The sequence below is a fragment of the Bos taurus genome, chromosome 14 (genome assembly GCF_002263795.3).
Source record: "Bos taurus isolate L1 Dominette 01449 registration number 42190680 breed Hereford chromosome 14, ARS-UCD2.0, whole genome shotgun sequence".
Classification (NCBI taxonomy): Eukaryota; Metazoa; Chordata; class Mammalia; order Artiodactyla; family Bovidae; genus Bos; species Bos taurus.
Window position 1 is genome coordinate 81,417,518 of NC_037341.1, and position 20,408 is coordinate 81,437,925.

A 20,408-nucleotide genomic window follows, 5' to 3' on the forward strand; every position below is an offset into this window, starting at 1 on the left:
ACGCTGGGTTGCTGCACACAGACTTTCTATAGCTGCAGCGAGCAGGGGCTTTTCTGTAGCTGCAGTGCCCGAGCTCTGCGTTATGGTGGCGGCTCTTGTCACAGCACGGGCCCCAGGGCACGGAGCCACAGGAGTTGTGGCCTGTGGGCTTGACGCTCATGGGGTCTTCCTGGACCAGGGGTCAAAACTGAGCCCCCTGCACTGGCAGGCAGCCTCCCAACCCCGGACCAGCAGGGAGGCCCACTTACACCCCCTCTCGCAGCCTTGTCATTCATTCTCCTCCCGGCAATCAAGCCAGCCAGGCCCTGCCGCTCCCCTGCTTGACGGCCTTGGTTGGTTCCATGTTGGGATCAGGGTAAACTCTCAGAGGGTCACTTCCGCTTCCCGGGCCCAGGTGATCTGACCTCTGCTTGCCTTTCAGACCTTCTCTCCTGGCCTCCTTCCTCTTTGCTCATCTCCATCACCACATTTTAGTTCCTCAAGCCAGTGGTTGCTTTCTCTCCATAAAGTGAAAGTCGCTCAGCCGTGTCCGACTCTTTGTGACCCCATGGACTATACTGTCCATGGGATTCTTCAGGCCAGAACACTGGAGTAGGTAGCCTTTCCCTTCTCCAGGGGATCTTCTGAACCCAGAGATCGAACCCAGGTCTCCCGCATTGCAGGCGGATTCTTTACCAGCCGAGCCACCAGGCAAGCTTGCATTTGCTGTTTCTTCCACGTAGAATTCTCTTTTCTTGGCTCCTTGGCTTTGACACCTCACTTTAAACGCTTCCTCCTCTTTAGTTTGGCTGGGAAGCCTTTTTTTGCTTGTTTGTGTCTCACTGCTCGGCACGTGGGATCTAGGTTCCCCAGTCAGGGCTCAGGCCTGCACCCTCCGCAGGGGACATGGGGTCTCGATCACCAGACCACCAGGGAAGTCCTAGGAGGGGACGTTTTCGTAGCATTTCTGCCCACATCTCATTGGCTGAGACTGTACTGTTCAGCCACTTCAGGGGGGCTGGGAATTTGAGTGCTTCGTGTTCTACCTTTCCGAGGGCGAGAGAAAGAGTAGACGGGATGAAGTGAGCTGAGCCAGACTGACAGTGTGAGCCAGAGCCCTCGCCGCTCTCAGATCTCCCTGCTTGTTTCCTTCACAGATATGTTTGTGTTTTCTTTGATCCCTTCCAGAACACGTGCTCTGTGGCAGGGGTAATAGCTAACCTTTTTTTTTTTTTTTTTTGCTACATGCGCATTGAGCGTTTGTTGAGTCAATAAATTAACTTCTGTGGGTAGAGACAGTGGAGACTCTACTTCAGGCAGCATCACAGCTTTACTAGACTACAAGAGCTTCTTAGCGGCAGGCAGACAGGGGGACTTCATTCCAACGCCTGCCACACACCACGTGACACCTAACAGTGCTCAGACAGGGGGACTTCATTCTAACGCCCGCCACACACCACGTGACACCTAACAGTGCTCACCGTTATTTTTAAAATCTCATTTAATGATTCCATTTATTCATGGTCAAATAAATAATTGGGAGTCCGTTCCCGAAGCTCTGTAATTAATATTCTAAAGCAGAGAGACAAATATAAGGTGTCCTGCAGACCAGCAGCGGCCATATAATTCATACGAAGATCGCGGGCGTCTGGCCTGGTACAGAGTTGGTGCCCATGTTTGTCTTCTAAATGAATTTGAAAATGGATGTCCAGACAATGTATTAGTTATTTCAGATAAAGAGGCAGATGGCACTGAATGTAGTTGTATAAAACGGTAGCCTTTCCATTTAACATTTTGGGGCCCTGTCTGGTCCTTTCAGGAGATATAATGGAGAACTAGTGAAAACACTTCTGAGATCAATTAAAGCCACACTGGCCGAGTGATGGTACGTGATGAGAGCCGTGCTAGGTCATCTCTGCTCGAGTGATGGTACGTGATGAGAGCCGTGCTAGGTCATCTTTGCTCGAGTGATGGTACGTGATGAGAGCCGTGCTAGGTCATCTCTGCTCGAGTGATGGTACGTGATGAGAGCCGTGCTAGGTCATCTCTGCTCGAGTGATGGTACGTGATGAGAGCCGTGCTAGGTTATCTTTGCTCGAGTGATGGTACGTGATGAGAGCCGTGCTAGGTCATCTCTGCTCGAGTGATGGTACGTGATGAGAGCCGTGCTACGTCATCTCTGCTTTATCACTGAAAACAGCAATTCTGGACAGAGGTATTGTCTCCATTTTTACAGATGGGAAAAAACTGTGGTTCAGAGGGTTAAGAACTTTGCCTGAGGTTAAGATTTGTGTGTGAACTCAGACGTACCTGGCTCTAGACCCTGTGCTTTGGAACCGTTACTGTAAATGTGTGGAAGTGATTATATCAAGAGAAAAAATAAGCCAAAAATGCCCTTACTGTGCCTTAGGGATTTAGCTGCTCCTGTGGACAGAGGATAATACTGCGTTTGGGTTGGCGCCGCCCTGGCTCTTGTTGTGAAACTGTGTCCTCCAAGAACTTGACCGTGATGGTCGGCATTCTTGTGAGCTAAGAAATTCAAATGAATAAAAGGCTTGACAGTACAGGCTTGAGCTTTGAAAACTGGAAAGAATGTGTCCGTGTCTCCGAGCCTTGTGTATCCCAGGGATTCGAGTGGCCCAAAGCAGTTCATTTTAGGCTGTAATATGACAATGTAAGCTGGGCTCCGGAACGAGTATGTTCTGCTGTTGGAAGGCTGAAAGCACGAACCTTAGTGTCCCGGGATAGCAAGCGATTACATCGTCAGGAGCCTCACGCAGCACCCGAACTAGGCACCGTCAGAAACCTCGCTCCACTCAGCGCTTCGGCACCTGCTTCCCTCCGCTGTCTGTCTCTCTGGCACTGGTTTGGTCCTCATTCTGGCTGCGCCCTGTCTTTCGATCTGTCTGCCTTTGCCCTAAGGATCCGTTTCCTGCTCCGTTTGTCATTCAGCCATGCACACACATCCTCCCCGTGGAACCAGAGAGTGGACCTTCAGAAGGCCTCCGGGTTGGCAGGGACCCGGGCGGCTCTGGTCCCTGCAGGCCTCTCTGGGCCAGAGTAGACCTTGCTGGTTTTTCGACATCACTTTCAAACTAGTTTGACTTCTGGCAGGGGGAAGAAGCTGTTGACAGCGTTTAATGGTCATTGGCTAGATGTTATTCTTGGCTGTCATCCAGGGTAGATTTATAAATGTGTTTGAAGTTCACCCATATAAAAATGTCTTTTGAATTTCCAACACCAATAGAAGTGTTATTCCCACTACCAGTAATCAGAAACTGAGAGCTGAAAAGATTCCACTGGTTCTTAACATTATGTACGGGTCATATGCCTCTGAGAAAGTAGTGGCAGCTGTGGGCATTTTTCCTAGAAAAAAAAGGGCTGTGTGTGTGTGAGAGACAGAAAGTGAGAGACAGAATCACAAAGGGCCGTGTGTGAGAGACAGAGAGTGAGAGACAGAGTCACAGCTGCACAGTTTAGTGCTGTTTATGGATCATCTACCTTTGGACCCAGGCTCTAAATCTCCTGGTCTAACCTCATTTTACAGGTAAGGAAAGTCAAGTCCACAGAAGTGAAGTGACTTAGGCAGGCTTAAGGAAGATAACCAGAACTAGGCTCTGAGCACTCCTGACCGTGCTGTGAAATTGTGTGTGTGTGAGAGAGAGAGAGGGAGAGAGAGGGAGAGAGAGCAGTTTCATGCCTGGCCTGCCCTGGGGAAACCCAGTTTGTATTATTTCCATCCCTTCTCTGCTCCACCCCTGCCATCATAGTCATTTCAGTAATTAATATGATCTGGCCTCTTTTGAGTTTATATTATGTTCAACTGTTTTTAATAGTAATAATGAAAATGCTTAGCTTTGGTTAAACATAGGTCAAAGAATATTACATTTCTCACAACTTCCTGAAACAGAGCTGAGCAAGTACTATTAACTCCATTTTACATCTTAGAAAATCAAAGACCCAAATTAAGTTGTTCCGGGCCAAGTACAGAGTGAGTTCAGCTCTTCTCATCGGTGAATTCCAGCTGGGGGACTGGACTTCTGTCTAATCCTCTTGTTTGAAACGAGCATAAGCAGGAACACGCAAATCCTTGAGTGAATGCCCAGACCACTGTTCCTCAGCTTTCAGCGTCCCTCAGAATCACCTGGAAACCCCAACAACGATATCCAGAGGTAGGGACTCCCTGGTCTGGGGCGAGGCTGGTTCATCAGCAGTTTTCAGAAACTCACAGGTGATTTCCCCGTGCAGCTGCCGAGTGAGGCGCACCACCCAGACCCTTAAAGGATGTGCTCCGCGCTGCCTCATCCTTCCGGTGCTGGAAGACAGGCTGTGCGGGCTCCGTGCCTCAGGTTCAGGCGGAAGGCGGGGTTCCGTGGCTTCTCTCTGAGACACTGCAGAGGCGCGTGCGTGCTGTGCGTTTCGCTCGGAGGTGTCTCCTTGCCGCGCATTGGTTCCAAGCATATTTGACTCATGATGTCACACTTCTCACGAAGCCGGACGGCAGCCCCCAGCCCCTGACCGTGTGCCCGAGCCCCCGTGACGTCTGCGACCAGCGCAGCGGCTTTGAATCGTTGCAGCTGGGCCTCGTGGCATTCCAGAAGCCCGGCTCCCCGGGAGCCAGCCTCAGACACAGCTCTGCCCCACGTCCCTGAGGAGGGATGGGCTTCCAGCCCCTTTGGATGACGAGGCTGCCACAGAGCTGCCAGGGCGCAGCTGCGGTCCCGCAGCCTGGGAAGATCCCACCGTGTCCTGTTCTCTTTGAACGGCAGAAGTTTTTTTAAAAGAGAAGGAAAACGTACGGAGGCAAGTTTAAGGCTAGTTTAAGGAGGTTGATTTCTTGTGAATTCAAATACGCGTCGGGTATTTCGGTTTAAAACGTGGATTTTTCTCTGCTGAGGAGAAACTGTTTCCTTCCCCCTCCTCCTTCATGCTAGGCCTGCGGCCACCCAGATTTGGCTGCAGCTTCTGCTGACTGGGGAAAAGCTCCCAGGGCAGGCGTTGAGACGCGGCTGTCTTGCTGGGGGGCGGGGAAGGCCAGCCATCTGCCCAGGAGGCCCCCAGAGCCCCCCGCTCTCAGACGAGAGAGAAAGCTGCCTTTGTCTGGGGCCGCGTGTGACCAGCTGCTGGGCCTCGGTGGGGCCACAGTGGCCAACTGCACTGCGTTCTGGCCTGCATGAACCCACAGCTGGGCCGATGAGCTCAAGTTCCAGAATAATCAGGGCCAGGCACAGGCCTCATCTGTGTGGGCCCACAGGTGGCATGACCGCCTGCTGCCTTGGAGAGGTCAGGGGGCGGGGTTGCCTTGGAGAGGTCAGGGGGCGGGGCTGCCTTGGAGACGTCAGGGGGCGGGGCTGCCTTGGAGAGGTCAGGGGGCGGGGCTGCCTTGGAGAGGTCAGGGGGCGGGGCTGCCTTGGAGAGGTCAGGGGGCGGGGTGCCAACTGTTCTTTGTGTGCTAAGACAGTCGTGTCCGACTCTCTGCGACCCCATGGACTGTAGCCCACCAGGCCCCTCTGTCCATGGGATTCTCCAGCAAGAACACTGGAGTGGGTGGCCGTGCCCTCCTCCAGGGGACCTTCCCAACGCAGGGATCGAACCCGGTCTCTCATGTCACCTGCATTGGCAGGCGGGTTCTTTACCACTGGCGCCAGCTGGGAAGCCCCGAGCTGCTGTGGGCCACCCGCTTCCGTGTCAGCTGGAACCAGAGCTGTGTGGCCCGGCGTGGTGCCTCAGGCTCTGGGGAAATCTGTCACTCCCTCTCTCGGAGCTTCCGATCGTGTGGAGGTGGGATATATACCGAGAGGGCTGGGAGAAAATCCGTGTCTGTAACTAGGTGTTCCATTTGGGGTTTTTGTTTGTTTTTTAATTGTGTGTTGCACCAGCTCTTCTCTGCAGACGTGGGATCTCTGGTTGCAGCGTCTGAGACCCTAGTTCCCCGACCAGGGATGGAACCCGGCCCCACCATGGAGCAGGGAGCCTTAAGCTTGGGACTGGCAGGGAGGTCCCCGGCGCTCCGTTCTGCAGTCCCGAGTCCACGCCCGCCCCCACTGCACCATTCGCCAACTCTGTGTCCTGACCCCCAGTGTGAGTCCTCGCCCCACACGCTCAGCGCCCTGGGGCATGTTCCGTCTCATCTGGAGGCCAGCACCAGTGTCTCATCAGCATAGCTGTGCCTCCGAGTCCTTGCTTGCCTTTGCCTTAAACCTGCCTCTTCTCTCAGTCCTCAGCTTCCATCCTCAGATCTTTCAGTCCTGTCTGGCCAGTCAGCTTCCATCTTTATGTCTCTGTCAGATTTCTGCTGCTGGAACCCGAGCTCTGACTCGCTTATCCTCTGTCTCAAGCCTGTGTGACTGTTCCTGTTTGACGCTTCTTTTAGAGGGTCTGGTGGTGGGCGAGAGAGTCCTTCTTGTTGGACAGGCAGTGGGAGGAGCAGATAGATACAGGCTGGTGGTTGGGGCGCCTGGGCAAGCTGGAAGCTGCCAGCCCTTCTGCGTTCATCTCTCACCTCAAGGGCAACCGAGAGCAGCTGTAGTCCCGTTAACGTCGCTGCGTGTGTGGTAATAACTTCTCCCTACCACTCGTTTCCTTCTCCCTGGGCATTCAGTAAGTCCCTCCGTCGTTTATGGCTCCCAAATTGTCATGTCTGGCTGGGCGACTCCAGCTTTCTTTCCTGAAGGTTCTGGAATGGGATTATTGGGGAGGCTGGAGAAGAAATCCCTGGAGGACTATGCGGGACCCTGGGTGGGGAAGATGCCCTGGAGAAGGGAGCAGCTCCCCACTCCAGTACTCGGGCCTGGAGAACTCCATGGACTGTACGGTCTGTGGGGTCGCAGACAGCTGGACACGCCGGGGTGTCCTCGAGTGTATGAGCTCACGGCCGGTGGGGTTGAAGCCGCTCTCCTCAGCCGGGGACAGGACCGCAGGACCCAGGTCCGGGGCCACATAGGGTGGGGCAGGCTGCACTCCATGGCGTCTCTGCGGGCCTCTGTCACCAGGGCAGCCGTGAGCCATGCCGGCTTGTACACCTACCTTCCAGATGCTATGCACATTTCTCCCGTGCTGACTCGACTCCGAGGCTGCCTTGGAGAGGGACTCTGGGAAATGGACTTCTTGCTTGGCCGAGTTGACACCGCGTAGCTCTGTTCCCTTGTTTATATGTATGCCCTTCCTAATAAGTGGCCCTCAGAATGCTCCTGGTACAAGTATGAGGAGGGGATGGGGAGAATAAACGTGAGATCCACCCAGTGAAGGAGAACGGGGTATCCTCACGAGCGGTAGCTCCTTCTCTGCCTGCGGTACTGGTGCATGCTGTTGTGTGTGGAATTGAGTTGCATAATCTAGAATGAGGTTGCTTTCACTGTTGTCTCTGTGAGCAGAAACCCACTCTGTCTTCTTCCCTCTGGCTCCTTGAGGCTGGGGCCCAGAATGGATTAAGTGTTTAAAGTAGGAGCTCTCGGTTTGGTCTTCTCTCTCCAAACTTCTAAGAGAACTGGTTCTGGCAAACTCGAGTTGTCTACACGACCTAGCTTATTTTGGCTACTTCGTGAAAGAAGCAATATGACCAGGCTGAATATGACCATCTGGAAAATGTTCCTGGAAGCATTTTTAAATGCCCAGAATGGAAGTCAGCTTTTCAGGGTTAGCCTATAATCACTTTCTTACATACAGGCTTAGTAAGAAGAGTTTGGTCCTGGCTAAGAATCCAGTGGATTAGCCTTAGAAGTAAACATTCATTCGAGCTGACCGGGAGGGCAGACTGCTTAATGCGACTATGTCTGGTATGTCCTCTGGGCATGGTGGGAAGGAGGAGCCCGTCTCTGCTGGGCTCAGACTGGCGCTACACCCGTTGCCTAACGCGTGTCGTCTCCTGTCGTCTTCGTCACACAGCCCTACGAGCTGCAGATTAGCTGTGTCTTACAGTCGAGGCTGAAAGAGTGACTCACAGCCTCTGCTTGTGCAACTCAGTGACAGAACGAAAAGCCAGATTCCCCCAGGTCTGCCTGGCTCCAGGGCCCTTAATCTTCCCATCGTATCACGGTGCTCTTCACGTCAATTGGCATTGTTCTCCTTTCTGCTCTTCAGCTCGTCCATCTGGCTAATCTTGGCAAAATGTGTTATCAGCTCTGCCAGGGGTTAGGCATTTCTCCGGGAATGGAGACATTGGAGGGATGCCCAATCTTCAAATCCACACATTCTCTGGGTCTGTGTGTGAGGCTTCTGAAGTGGACCTGCCCCGAGTGTAACACGCCGTGCCGTGCCCTCTCTTTCCCACTGGACGGCGGGAGCCGGGAGGTGGCTGGCTTTCCTGCCCCAGCCCTGCGCCGCGTCAGTGTGGAGCTCTCCTGACCCTTCGGCGCAAGTCCCTGAGCTGAGACGGTCTGGGGAGGCTGGTCGGCAGCCTCTTCTCTGCACGCACGGATTTCTGGGTCCTGAGTACGGCCCTGGCCACTGGTGGAGTCAGGAAGGGGCTCCAGAGCAGAAGTGTGGGCTCCGCTCTGCCCCCTGGGAGCTCTGCTCCCGTTAGCCTTCTCTAAGACAGTCTAAGGGTCTGGGTCCCGGATATCCTGCCCCCCAGGAGGTTGCTCCATGCTTAGTCCTGTTTATAATCCTTTTACTTTTCCCGTCAAAACACTACCAGCTCGACAGTGGCCTGTGTATCTGTACAGAGTGCACACACACGTGCGCACACACACAGGAGCAGCAGCACTCCTGAGGAAGAGTGGAGGAACGAGGCCCGCCTCACTCGGGGGCCCCTGGTCGCCCAGCGCGGAGGACTCCACCCCCGTGCAGGGGCCCGAGCTCCACCCTTGGGGTCCCAGTGGGGACTGGGAGCCGGCAAGCTGTGCAGCCGGCCTAGTGAAAATATTTAAAACAAACAGAAGACTAGACTCAATCGTACATGCTAGAGAATACCATCAATGCACAGCAGACCCCCCCTTGTGATTAAAATAATATATGAAAACACCTGTGGGGTGGGGTGGGGTGGGGTGGGAGGGAGGCTCAAGACAGAGGGGACACATGCATCCCTGTGGCTGATACGGCAGAGGCCAACACAACATTGTAAAGCCATTATCCTCCAATTAAAAACAAATTAATTTAGAAAATATATGAAAACGCATTGCATTTGTGAAAACAAAGTTGTAATGTATGTTTTTGCACAAAAACATGAATAACTTTATGAATAACGTTACTGTCTTCCGTGTCTCATTGAATTTGAACATCTTGGGTATATTAATTTTACATTTTAGTGTAATTCAGAAAAAAAGCATAATTTCTGGGTGTCAAATGGCGAACGACAGACATTCTAAGGGTAAACTGCTAATTGAGTAAAGGTTTCTTGTGGAGGAAAGAATTCAGGGTCAGCGAGGAAGTGTGACCTGGAGCCTCTTTGCTTTGGCCGTCAGCTCCTGTGGGAGTGAATGCTTGTGGTCAGAACGTGTCTCCCGCTGGTGGAAGACCCAGTCTGCAAAGAGGGGGAATTGTAGGGAGCTTCCGTGTCCACAGGGCCGCCAGCTGTGTGTGGGAGGAGCGGGGTGTCATCACGGCATGTCTCCTGCCGTGTGAAGGCTCCCGGGTGTCAGACTCCTCCAGCAGAGCAGGACGTCCGGGGAGTCCAGGGGTTATCGGCGCCTGCGTTGCTTCTGTTCAGTTCCCTGAACCTGGGCAAACCACCGGGCCAGAAGCGTGCTGTCTTTAGCTCAAGCAGCCCCCGGACGCAGTCCCCGTGCAGTCATGAGTTGCCTGTGGGGGGGACGGAACTGCCAGTGTGGACCGCAGATCCTCTGCCAGCCTGGCCCGCGTCTCAGAGCACGGCCAGGAAGGCGCACGTTCATCCTGACTTGGGGAGCCCAGGCTCTCTGGACTGACCGCGAGCTCCTCACGGCCGAATCCCCGCCAGGGCGTCACGACCACCCCCACCCCCCGCAGCCGAGCAGAGTGGACCAAGGCTGGCCTGGGTCTGAAGGGAGCAGATTCTTTCTGAAGCCAGCAAGCACTCTGAGTTTTTCCATTGGCAACAAAAGTTCTCTAGCGGGCTTTTGTTGTTGTCCCTGTTGTATTGTGGAAGAAAGTTGTTCTTGCACACGTTGGTGTTCCTTCAGGGCTAATTGTGGAGTCTGCTCTCCGGGGACACCGCAGAGCCGTATAGCCTCTGAAAAGGCTCCGAACGCAGGGGAAGGCTGGAATTCTCTGGAGAGCAGCTCCTGTGTGTGTCTGAGAGCCGGACCTCTGCCTCCTCCCACGCCAGCCACTGTCCAGCCAGCTGCATGCTTGGTGGAGAGATTTATGAACTGAACCCACAGCTGCAAGTTGTCTTTCTTTTTTTCCAGGAACAGTGTTGCGCTGTCAGAGCTATTACGCAATAAGCATAGACACACAACTTATCTCCTCCAGGAATGTACCAAACTCCTGAGTAGTATCCTTGTTGAATCTGAGCGTTTATAAACATAAAGCATTCTGTGGGTGGAAGGAACTCATGCGAGAGGTGTGACTGACGTCTTGACGCAGCTTATGTCTCTAGTGCTGTGTCCAAGGACCATCCGTGAGTCTAGTTAAATGCTGTGTGACTACTTCAGTTCTGAAGCAACTTTATTAAAGTGAATATCTTAGGGACAGGAGCAGAGATTCTTCTAACTGAATCCCACTGTTCTGCTTACTTTAAAATTATGCTGATTATTTACTGTGGCTTATGGATTCTTTATCCTTATGGAGTTCTGTTGGATTGGGAAACTTTTTCTCTTATCACCCTGTGGGGTTTTTTATGTTTTTCTTTTTAAAAATGTTTCTTTCTTTTATTGAAGTATAGCTGGTTTACAATAGCATGTTAGTTTCGGGCGTTCAGCACAGCAAGTATCTACCTATCACTGAGTCAGCAATTCAGAATAAATAAATGTGTATGATATTCTTCTTCAGATTCTCTTCCCTTATAGGTTATTACAAAATATTGAGTCTCGTACACATGTCACACGGCTCATCCTTTTTGGTTGTCTTTTTTTTATACAGTAGTGTGTATACATTAATCCCAACCTCCTAATGTATCCTTCCTATTTAAATTTCTCCATTTAAAATAAGTATGTTTAAATTTCTGATATGAATGAAAAACTGCAACTTGACATCTATTTCTGTTTCCCAAACCAGAACCCAGCTGGCTTCCCACCTGTGGACCTGTGTGATGGTCTGACTCTGTTTCAACAGTCTGCATCCACGGGGCTCTTTTGGAGGGAGAGGTTGTACAGGAAGAGGGGCAGAGAGAACATTTATTTAGCTTCACTGCTATTAAACACTGGGCTTAGTACCTCGTCAGGTTTGATCCCCATAATAAATACAATCCCCATTCTACAATTGAGTAAAGTATAACTCAGAGAATTTGTAGCTTGGCTGAACTTGTAAATTATAAAAAGAAAGAGTTTAAAAAATTGATTGTACTGTATAGAAAATGTACAAATTATTCATGTACATCTCAAACTATATTACAAAGCAAATCACGAGTGGAACTGCTACCCAGGAATTCTAAGATCATGGATTAGTTGTCTGCTTCTGAATTTTGTATAACTTTATCGTACTGCAGTCTTCATACTGGGGACATGTTTAGAAGTGGACTCCGGGACCATAGCTTATGCACATATGTTACACCTAATGAGACCAATTGTTCTGTCCTTTACTGAAAGTAAAGAGGGATAATCTGCAGCGTCACTGTAATGCATCTTGTTGCTGTTGCTGGCCTCACGCATGTCGGATCTTGGTTCCCCGACCGGCTTCCCCGACCGGAGATCGAACCCACGCCCCCTGCGGGAAGGCAGAGTCTTAACCCTGGACCGAGAGGGAAGTCCCTGTAGTGTGTCTTTTAGACCTCTGCCGTTGCTGTTATTTTGCCTGGAAAATCCCATGGATGGAGGAGCCTGGTAGGCTGCAGTCCACAGGGTCGCTAAGAGTAGGGCACGACTGAGTGACTTCACTTTCACTTTTCCCTTTCATGCATTGGAGAAGGAAATGGCAACCCACTCCAGTGTTCTTGCCTGGAGAATCCCAGGGACGGGGAGCCCGCCGGGCTGCCGTCTATGGGGCCACACAGAGTCAGACACGACTGAAGTGACTTCGCAGCAGCAGCAGCAGCAGTTGCTGTTATTTACATGTTGAGAACACTTAAGCGCATGAGAGCACCTCCTCCTACACTCCTTCATTTGTACTTTTCTCAACTTCATGTCTAAAAATCGTGTCTCCCTTGCAAATGGAATGTAAGCAAACTCTTGGCCTAGTTCTTAGCACCTAAGCAACCAGGAGACCAAAGTTGCTATAACAGTTGTTCAATAGTTGTTTGATCACTAATGAAGAGGAGTCATTTTTTCTTTTTCTTTAAATTTTTTGACTGCGCCACATGGCTTGCAGGATCTCAGTTCCCCAACTAGGGATTGAACCTGAGCAACAGCAGTGAAAGCCCAGAATCCTAACCATTAGGCAACCAGGGAGCTCCCAAGTAGGTATTTTTTCTCATATTAGAGCTGAAAGATGCTGTAAAGTCTCATATAATAATATACACTTTTTCCCAGCCAGCCCAATTGATCGAATGAAGAACTAATGCTTGGAGAAGTGAGGTAGCATGTTCAGAATGATTCAGCTCTCTGGGTGCAGAGCAAAGACGAGACTTTATCTCCTGCCTGCTGACCCAGGCTTTCTCCATTGCCCGTGCTTAATTTGTGTGCGTGTATCGTCTCTCAGTCATGTCTGACTCTTTGCGACCCCGTGGACTGTAGCCCTCCAGGCTCCTCTGTCTGTGGAGTGAGTTGCCACTTCCTAGTCCCAGGGATCTTCCCAACCAAGGGATCAAACCCGGGTCTCCTGCACTGCAGGCGGACTTTACCACTGTCCCACCTGGGAGCCCCCTTGGGGAAATCCTCACTGGGGAGGCAGGAAGGAAGGAGAGAAAGAGCAGGTCCCAGAGACACACGTTTTAGGATTTTTTCTTTTTATGCGAATAAGCTGAACTTTATAGATGACTGAAGGGTGCCTCACATTGAACATGGCAACCCCCATGCTGTGTTGATACCTGATACGAACATCCTCACCCACCTACAGAAGACAGGCGCTCCTGAGCCTTCTGCTGGCCTGTCTCCATTGGGAAGCAAAGATCACAGTAACAAAAAGGGAACGTCAGTTAAAGGCACAGATTAGGTGATGTAGTCACCATGGCAAATGGTGTGGCTTGGGGGGTTTTCTGGCTGAGTTATATGCAGCGTTGTTACCAAGGGTCATTATGCAATCCTTTATTCACCTTGAGTTCTTCCTCTGGGAATCTTTAAAATCTGCACCCAGGAATCATTACTGTTCACCTCACTCTAGCAGAAGAGTTATGAATAAATGTGGTTATTTAAACTTTGGTTGAGGATCATGAGACCTGATAGGTCTAGCCCAGTTGTAAAGATTAGTCTGATTTATGCTGTTTTCATTTCAGTATTTATTTTATTTACTCACCTGGCTGTGCTGGCTCTTAGTCGAGGCACGTGGGCTTTCAGTTTGCGTTGCGGCGTGCAGGGTCTTCATTTGCAGCGTGCGGGGTCTTCAGTTGCGGCGTGCAGACTCTTAGCCGTGACAGGTGGGATCTGGTTCTTTGACCAGGAGTCAGACCCCGACCCCCTGCCTCGGGAGTGTAGAGTCTTAGCCGCTGGACCACCATGCAGGTCCCTGAGTTATACTTAAAAGAGTAAAACCGCCCCCTTACCATTTTCCTTATCATTCCCCTGATGATGATGAAGTGAGCATTACTCCATTTTTCAAAGATGCTGGAAGGAAAAATCAAATCATTGTCCTTAAGACACTTGTGTGTGAGAGGTGCTTAGATACCACATCGAGGTGTGTTTCCATGTGGTATCAGGGGCCATTTGGGGGGAACTGGTCATCACTCAGGGGACAAGGTAGCCTGAGGCTTCAGTATACAAGCATGTAAAGAAGTTTGGGAAAAACGTTAGGTGGTCCTGTCAGCCACTAGAACGCTGCCCGTGTGGACTGGCAAGCCGCACCCTGAGAAGCGATCCAGGTGTACGGATCAAATGGCTGGACTTTCCAGGTATGGATACAAAAAGGAAAGAAACGTAAAATCACCCATTAAGAGACAGTGCTCCATTTAAACATTTATGCTGTTGCTCTCGCAGTCTTGTATGTTAGATTATGGAAGCCATGGTGTAGTAATTTGGAGCAGAGTTTAAAGAACTTTCTGGCGCTAGTGGTAAAGAAAGTGAAAGGGAAGTCGCTCAGTCGTGTCCGACTCTTAGCGACCCCATGGACTGCAGCCCGCCAGGCCCTCCGTCCTGCCTGCTAATGCAGGAGACGCAGGAGACATGGGTTTGATCTCTGGGTGAGAAAAATCCCCTAGAGAAGGAAATGGCAACGCACTCCAGTATTCTTGCCCGGAGAATCCCATGGACGGAGGGGCTGGTGTACTGTAGTCAGTAGGGTCACAGAAAGTCGGACACTGCTGAGCATGCATCATTAAAGAAATAGGAACCATTAAAACACAGCTTTTTTCTTTCTAAACTTTCAACAGCTTTCAAGTGTTTCCTAATCTATTCATGACTCCTTAATCTGGCTCCCCCTCAGCCCTCTTTTGGTTTGGATACCTCGGCTGTGAAAGAGCCTCAGCTTCGTCCTCGGCAGGTCTGGCCGTGGTGTGTATCTGCCACAGTAACTCTTGACCCGGGGGCTCATGTGTGGCTGTCACAGTGCGTGTGCTGACACAATGGCGGTTTGGCGGTTTTTGGCGGTTTGAGCAACTTGGGTGTTATCTCGGACTAGATCCCAGCTTGAGCATTTCATGCATTGTAATTATTCACTTTGAAGTCTAAGAGAGAAAGAAAGTGAAGTCGCTCAGTCATGTCAGACTCTTTGTAACCCCGTGCACTATAGCCCACCAGGCTCCTCCGACCATGGGATTTTCCAGGCAAGAACACTGGAGTGGGTTACCATGTCCTTCTCCAGGGGATCTTCCCAACCCAGGGATTGAACCCCGGTCTCCCGCACTGCAGGCAGACTCTTTACCATCTGAGCCACAAGGGAAGCCCTCATTTTAAAGTTTAGAAGATAGCAAAATTTGGCATTATGGATGAAATAGGAACTTCCCTGGTGGTCTACTGGCTAAGACTCCACACTGCCAATGCAGGGCTCCCGGGCTCGATCCCTGGTCGGGGAACTAGCTCCCACAGGCCACCATTAAGACCTGGTGCAGCCAAATAAGTCAATAAATATTTTGGAAAAGTAAAAATTTTAAAAATGAAAGAGATTGCAGGCAAGCAGTAAGGACAGTAACATCTGAAATGTCAGTCCCCCTCTTGTATTTGGGGTTGTTAATTCTCAGAGCTGTAGAATGTATTCAGTTCAGTTCAGTCGCTCAGTCATGTCTGACTCTTTGCGACCCCATGGGCTGCAGCATGCCAGGCCTCCCCGTCCTTCACCAACTCCTGGAGCTTACTCAAACTCATGTCCATTGAGTCGGTGATGCTGCTGCTGCTGCTGCTAAGTCGACTCTGTGCGACCCCGTAGACGGCAGCCCACCAGGCTCCCCCGTCCCTGGGATTCTCCAGGCAAGAACACTGGAGTGGGTTGCCATTTCCTCCTCCAATGCATGAAAGTGAAAAGTGAAAGTGAAGTCGCTCAGTGTGTCTGACCCTCAGCGACCCCATGGATTGCAGCCTACCAGGCTCCTCCCTGTGGGGTGGGGTGCCATTGCCTTCTCCGCGAGTTGGTGATAAGATCTGACAATTCATACTTTCAGCAAGCCCTTGAAAGGTGACTTATATTTGCAGTACAGCTTGAAAGCCGCTGTTTTATCTTGGGATGGGATTTTCACTTAGGCAACTGAACAGCAAAAACGCCTTAAACAGGCACTTCCCGGTGGTCCAGTGTTCGAGCATCCACTCGCCAATCTACTCACTGAGCCCGGACCCGCTGCCCACTCGGGGAGGACCCCACGTGTCGGAGCAGCCAAGCCCCAGCACAGCCAGAAACAAACACATGGTTTTGTACACGTTGGCTTAAATAATGTAGACTGAGTTTGTAGTTGAAACTTCTAACATGTAACTGCCTCAAAATAAGCTTCTTCACTAATCAGCGTACTTCCTGTCACAAGGAACGTTCTAGCAGGGTAGCTGGGATGCCTGGTGGGATTTGTAGACAGGAATTCTACTTTTTGTGGGAGCTCGATTAGGGTGATCTCTAGACACATCTGAGGATTCTGCTTGATTGGGAATTTCAGTGTTAGCCTGCCCGCACACCTTGGTTCTGCTTTCTGTCTCCTTTGATTGGACAGGCTTCCGTTTCCTACTCACCGGGACTCAGCTCTCCCTGATTCTTTTCTGGATCCGTCTGGGTCTCTGTCTTGCTCAGTGTTTTATTATTTTCGGGGAAAGCCTGAAGCAGCCGTCCCTTCCAAGCCTTCCTTCTTTTTCAAGATGAGAAAGAAAAGAAGAACAGCTGAGAGTGGCTTCCGTAGGAGAGTTTCCGTGGCAGGGATCCCAGTGCCTGGTGGATACAGGTTTCCCGGGTGGAGAGAGGACACTGGGGCGATCCCGCGTGCGGCGTGTCTCCTCCACCTCACTCCCAGTCTGCATGAAGCACTCAGGTGATTGTGATGGGCCCAGCCATACAAGGACTACTGGGCAGCTGTACAGCCCCAAGCGCACCCTGGCTGTTCGGAGGGCTAGCGGCTAGCGTCCGACCGCCAGCACGGGGCAGGGGGATTAGAGGCGAGGTTGCTTCCTTGGTTTGGCTCCTTCCGGGGAGGAAGCCTGGGGCGCAGCCTCGGTGTTTATCCAGCCTGACCTCAGCCCGCGGTGTCCGAGTCCTGCCTCCTCTTCTTGTTACCTCCTACCCGACCGACTCCGGTTTTCAGAACCTTTCTGCACTGCCCTGCTGCTCAGAGACATCACGTACCCAAGACTTGGGGAGGCTTTATTCCTCCTCTTCATTAAAGATGGTATTGTTCGTTCGCTCAGGCGTGTCCGACTCTTTGCGACCCCATGCACTGCAGCACGCCAGGCCTCCCTGTCCTTCACCTTCTCTCAGAGTTTGCTCATTAAGGATGATGTCTTCCATTTCCCTTCTTTATAAAGTGAAGGTGAAAGATATATATGGGAAGACAAGAACTTGAAGGTAATATGCAAAAATAGTAGTTATATTCACTTGAATTATGAATAGCTTTTTCATTTCTGCAAACTTCTCTAATACAGCTGGTATACTGCTTTGTTTTTTAATTAGTAAACTGTTTTTTGGTTTTTTAAAGAGAAACAAAACCAAAGCACCATTGAGATGAAAACAGGGGCACATGAACTAGGGGGAGAGGGCTAAGAGGTACCCACTTCTAGCCGAAAATTAGGACTAAGTGTGCAGTGTAGGGAACATGGTGAAAAATACTGTACTGACTTTGTATGGCAACAGATGGTAACTAGAGAGGGTCATCCTGTATAAAATTATCGAATCACTACGGTGGCACACCTGAAACTAATATAAGCAATTATATTAATTTTAAAGTAAATTTTAAAGTAAAAACAAAAGGTAAAAAAACTGAAGGTGTCCTCCTTGTAGGAGATGAGTTCAGAGCAGCTACAGGCGCTTAGGAATGAGCTCTTTTCAGTGAACTGTGGAAATGAGGCCATTGCAATCAAAGCTTTGAAAACCGATCTGATAAAGATAATTGTAAGCCTGACTTGAGTGTTCGTAACTGCCTGGGGGGCATGTAAAGCGCTCTGACCCCCGCGGGAGGCGCTGGGTGCCGAGGTTGGTCTGTTCAGAGGTCAGCGCACGTGCTGTGGGTTTGCACTTTTTCACGTCAGTAGAGAAGTCGTCTCGCCTGGGCCGTGTGGTTTCCACTGTTACTTGTCACGTGTGTTGATTTTCAGAACATAGTGTACCAGAGACGCCAGTTTGAAGTTCATTAAAACCAGATACATTGCATGGCAATACCTGCCTTTCTGGATCATTTTGCACATTTTTAATAACAGGACATTGGACCCGCTGGAACCACAGCACCTGTTCGGACCACTTAGGGAGAGATGACATCTTTCCAACAGGCTGACTCTAAAAATACTACCTTGAAGATAAGCAGGATACATGTTTAAAAGGCTTTTTTTTTTTTTTTTTTTTAACTCATTCAAGGGGAAAAAATGAAACAAATGTCTAAATTTCTATATTGTTGAGGATTTTAAGTGACAGAAGAAGCAAGTCAACCTTAACTGAGTAAAAACCTTCTTATGAAGTTGGAAGAAGCTAAACAACATCAACATCACAAGATATTTTAGGGAACCCAGACTGTTTAGGGCTTCCTTGGTGGCTCAGATGGTAAAAGAGTCCTTCTGTCTGCCTGCAACGCAGGAGACCCAGGTTTGATCGCTGGGTGGGGAAGATCCCCTGGAGAAAGGAACAGCTACCCACCTGGTGTTCTTGCCTGGAGAATCCCATGGACAGGGAGCCTGGCGGGCTACAGTCCATGTGGGTGCAAGAAGTCAGACAGAACTGAGCGGCTAACACTTCCACTTTAGTTTTGAAGCACCTAGCCCGCCTCTCCTTATCTCTTTCTCTCTGGTGGCCCCAGATCAGGGATCACAGATCTGAAACACCTCTCATCCAGGTGTGAGAAAAACAGAAGTGCTGAGGACCGCAGCAAACGAGAGAACATGACCATTCAAAGGGGCAGCCGCTCTGGAGCAGGGTCCAGCGGCCATCCACGTCTGGTGTGGTTAGATCTTCAGACTCTTCCAAAGAGGCCAGAATCTGGAATTTTTAAAAATATATTTGTTTCTGTTTCTTATTTGGCTGCACTGAGTCCCAGCAGGGGCACACAGGATCTGCAGTCTTAGTTCCTGAGTGCAGAACCTCTAGTTGCAGAATGTGGCATCTGGTTCCCTGACCAGGGCTCGAACCCAAGCCCCCTGCACTGGGAGCGTGGAGTCTTAGCCACTGGACCACTGGAGAAGTGCCCTAGAAATCTAGACTTTTGTGTGAAAATTTCCTAATTTTTAAATGTTGGTCAAGGGAAACAAACACTACGCAGGGGACAGAATACAGTTCTGGCTGAGACTGAATGCTGCCGGCGCCCCCTGAGCGACCGGGAGACGCGTCTCACCCTCGTGAGCCTGGGAAGGGGTCGCCAGAGTGCAGGCGCACCCGGCAGCTTCTGCCCTCTCCTTGGGCGACACAGAAAGACTCTTCATCCGTTTGCAGGAAAGAAGCGCCTTGCTCTAAAGTCGGCTCTCTGGATGGGGAGGGGATGGGGTTCTCGTTCTTTGACTCCTGACGCTGCAGCAGAAAACACAAGCTCTAGCAAGTGCCTACGTCGTTGTCGTTCGGCTGCTCAGTCGTGGAGTCGTGTCCGACTCTCTGCGACCCCGTGGACCGCAGCACACCAGGCCTCCCTGTCCTTCACTGTCTCCCGGAACTTGCTCAGACTCACGTCCATTGAGTGGGTGATGCCATCCAGCCATCTCATCCTCTGTCGTCCCCTTCTCTTCCTGCCCTCAATCTTTCCCAGCATCAGGGTCTTTTCCAATGAGTCAACTCTTCACATCAGGTGGCCAAAGTATCGGATATTCAGCTTCAACATCAGTCCTTCCAATGAATATTCAGGACTGATCTCCTTTAGGATGGACTGGTTGGATCTCCTTGCAGTCCAAGGGACTCTCGAGAGTCTTCTCCAACACCACAGCTCAAAAGCATCAATTCTTCAGCACTCAGCTTTCTTCACAGTCCAACTCTCACATCCATGCATGACTACAGGAAAAACCATAGCCTTGACTAGACAGACCTTTGTTGGCAAAGTGATGTCTCTGATTTTTAATATGCTGTCTAGGTTGGTCATAACTTTTCTTCTGAGAAGCAAGCGTCTACATTACACTAGCACTAAATTGTCCTGCAAATTAGTCGTAGTTTGCTTCGGGATGTACTCTGACCTGCTCACCTGACCATATTCTGACTTCAACCATGGTTGAGAACCGCTGATTCTGTACAAGATGTGCTCTGGGGGAAAAAAAAGTGCCCTGAATTCACGACACAGGTTTGTGGAAACGGGAATGGAGAAACAGCGATTATTCTCCTTGTATAGAACAGCACCGTAGTTTGTAAGTTGAGTGGAGGAGACAGAGGTTTATGACAACAGCCCGTGTCTATTGAGTAAATAAACACTGTTCTTGCCACTCTGTACAATGCATTTGGTTTTGCATATGACCTTGAAAAAAGATATTTTAAAAGGAAAAGAAGTTAATTGAAGCCACTATTGGTATAGGGCTTGATATTTGCAAAGCAATTTAAAATTCATTCATTTGAACTTGTGAAGATAGTGTTTTTACCCAACTGTGTCTCATAAATGATGTCACGGAGGCCTAGAGGAAGACAAATGCCTTTATTAAGATCATCCAGAAAAGGATGTCATATCTTAAATGTAAATATGAAATACA

The 20,408-nt window shown here is 50.3% G+C and overlaps 1 protein-coding gene across 5 annotated transcripts in view; it reads left to right on the forward strand.

The window, feature by feature from the left end:
* Nucleotides 1-20,408, forward strand: part of DEPTOR (DEP domain containing MTOR interacting protein) — a 166,463-nt gene that overhangs the window by 130,723 nt on the left and 15,332 nt on the right. Inside the window, exon 9 of one of the 5 annotated variants that reach the window (XM_025001760.2) lies at nt 1,799-5,293. The exons of the other annotated variants lie outside the window; for them this stretch is intronic. Coding sequence (XP_024857528.1) covers nt 1,799-1,807 — 9 coding nt within the window. The 3' untranslated portion in view covers nt 1,808-5,293. Of the gene's footprint in view, nt 1-1,798; nt 5,294-20,408 lie in introns of those variants that run through there. 5 annotated transcript variants of the gene reach the window in all.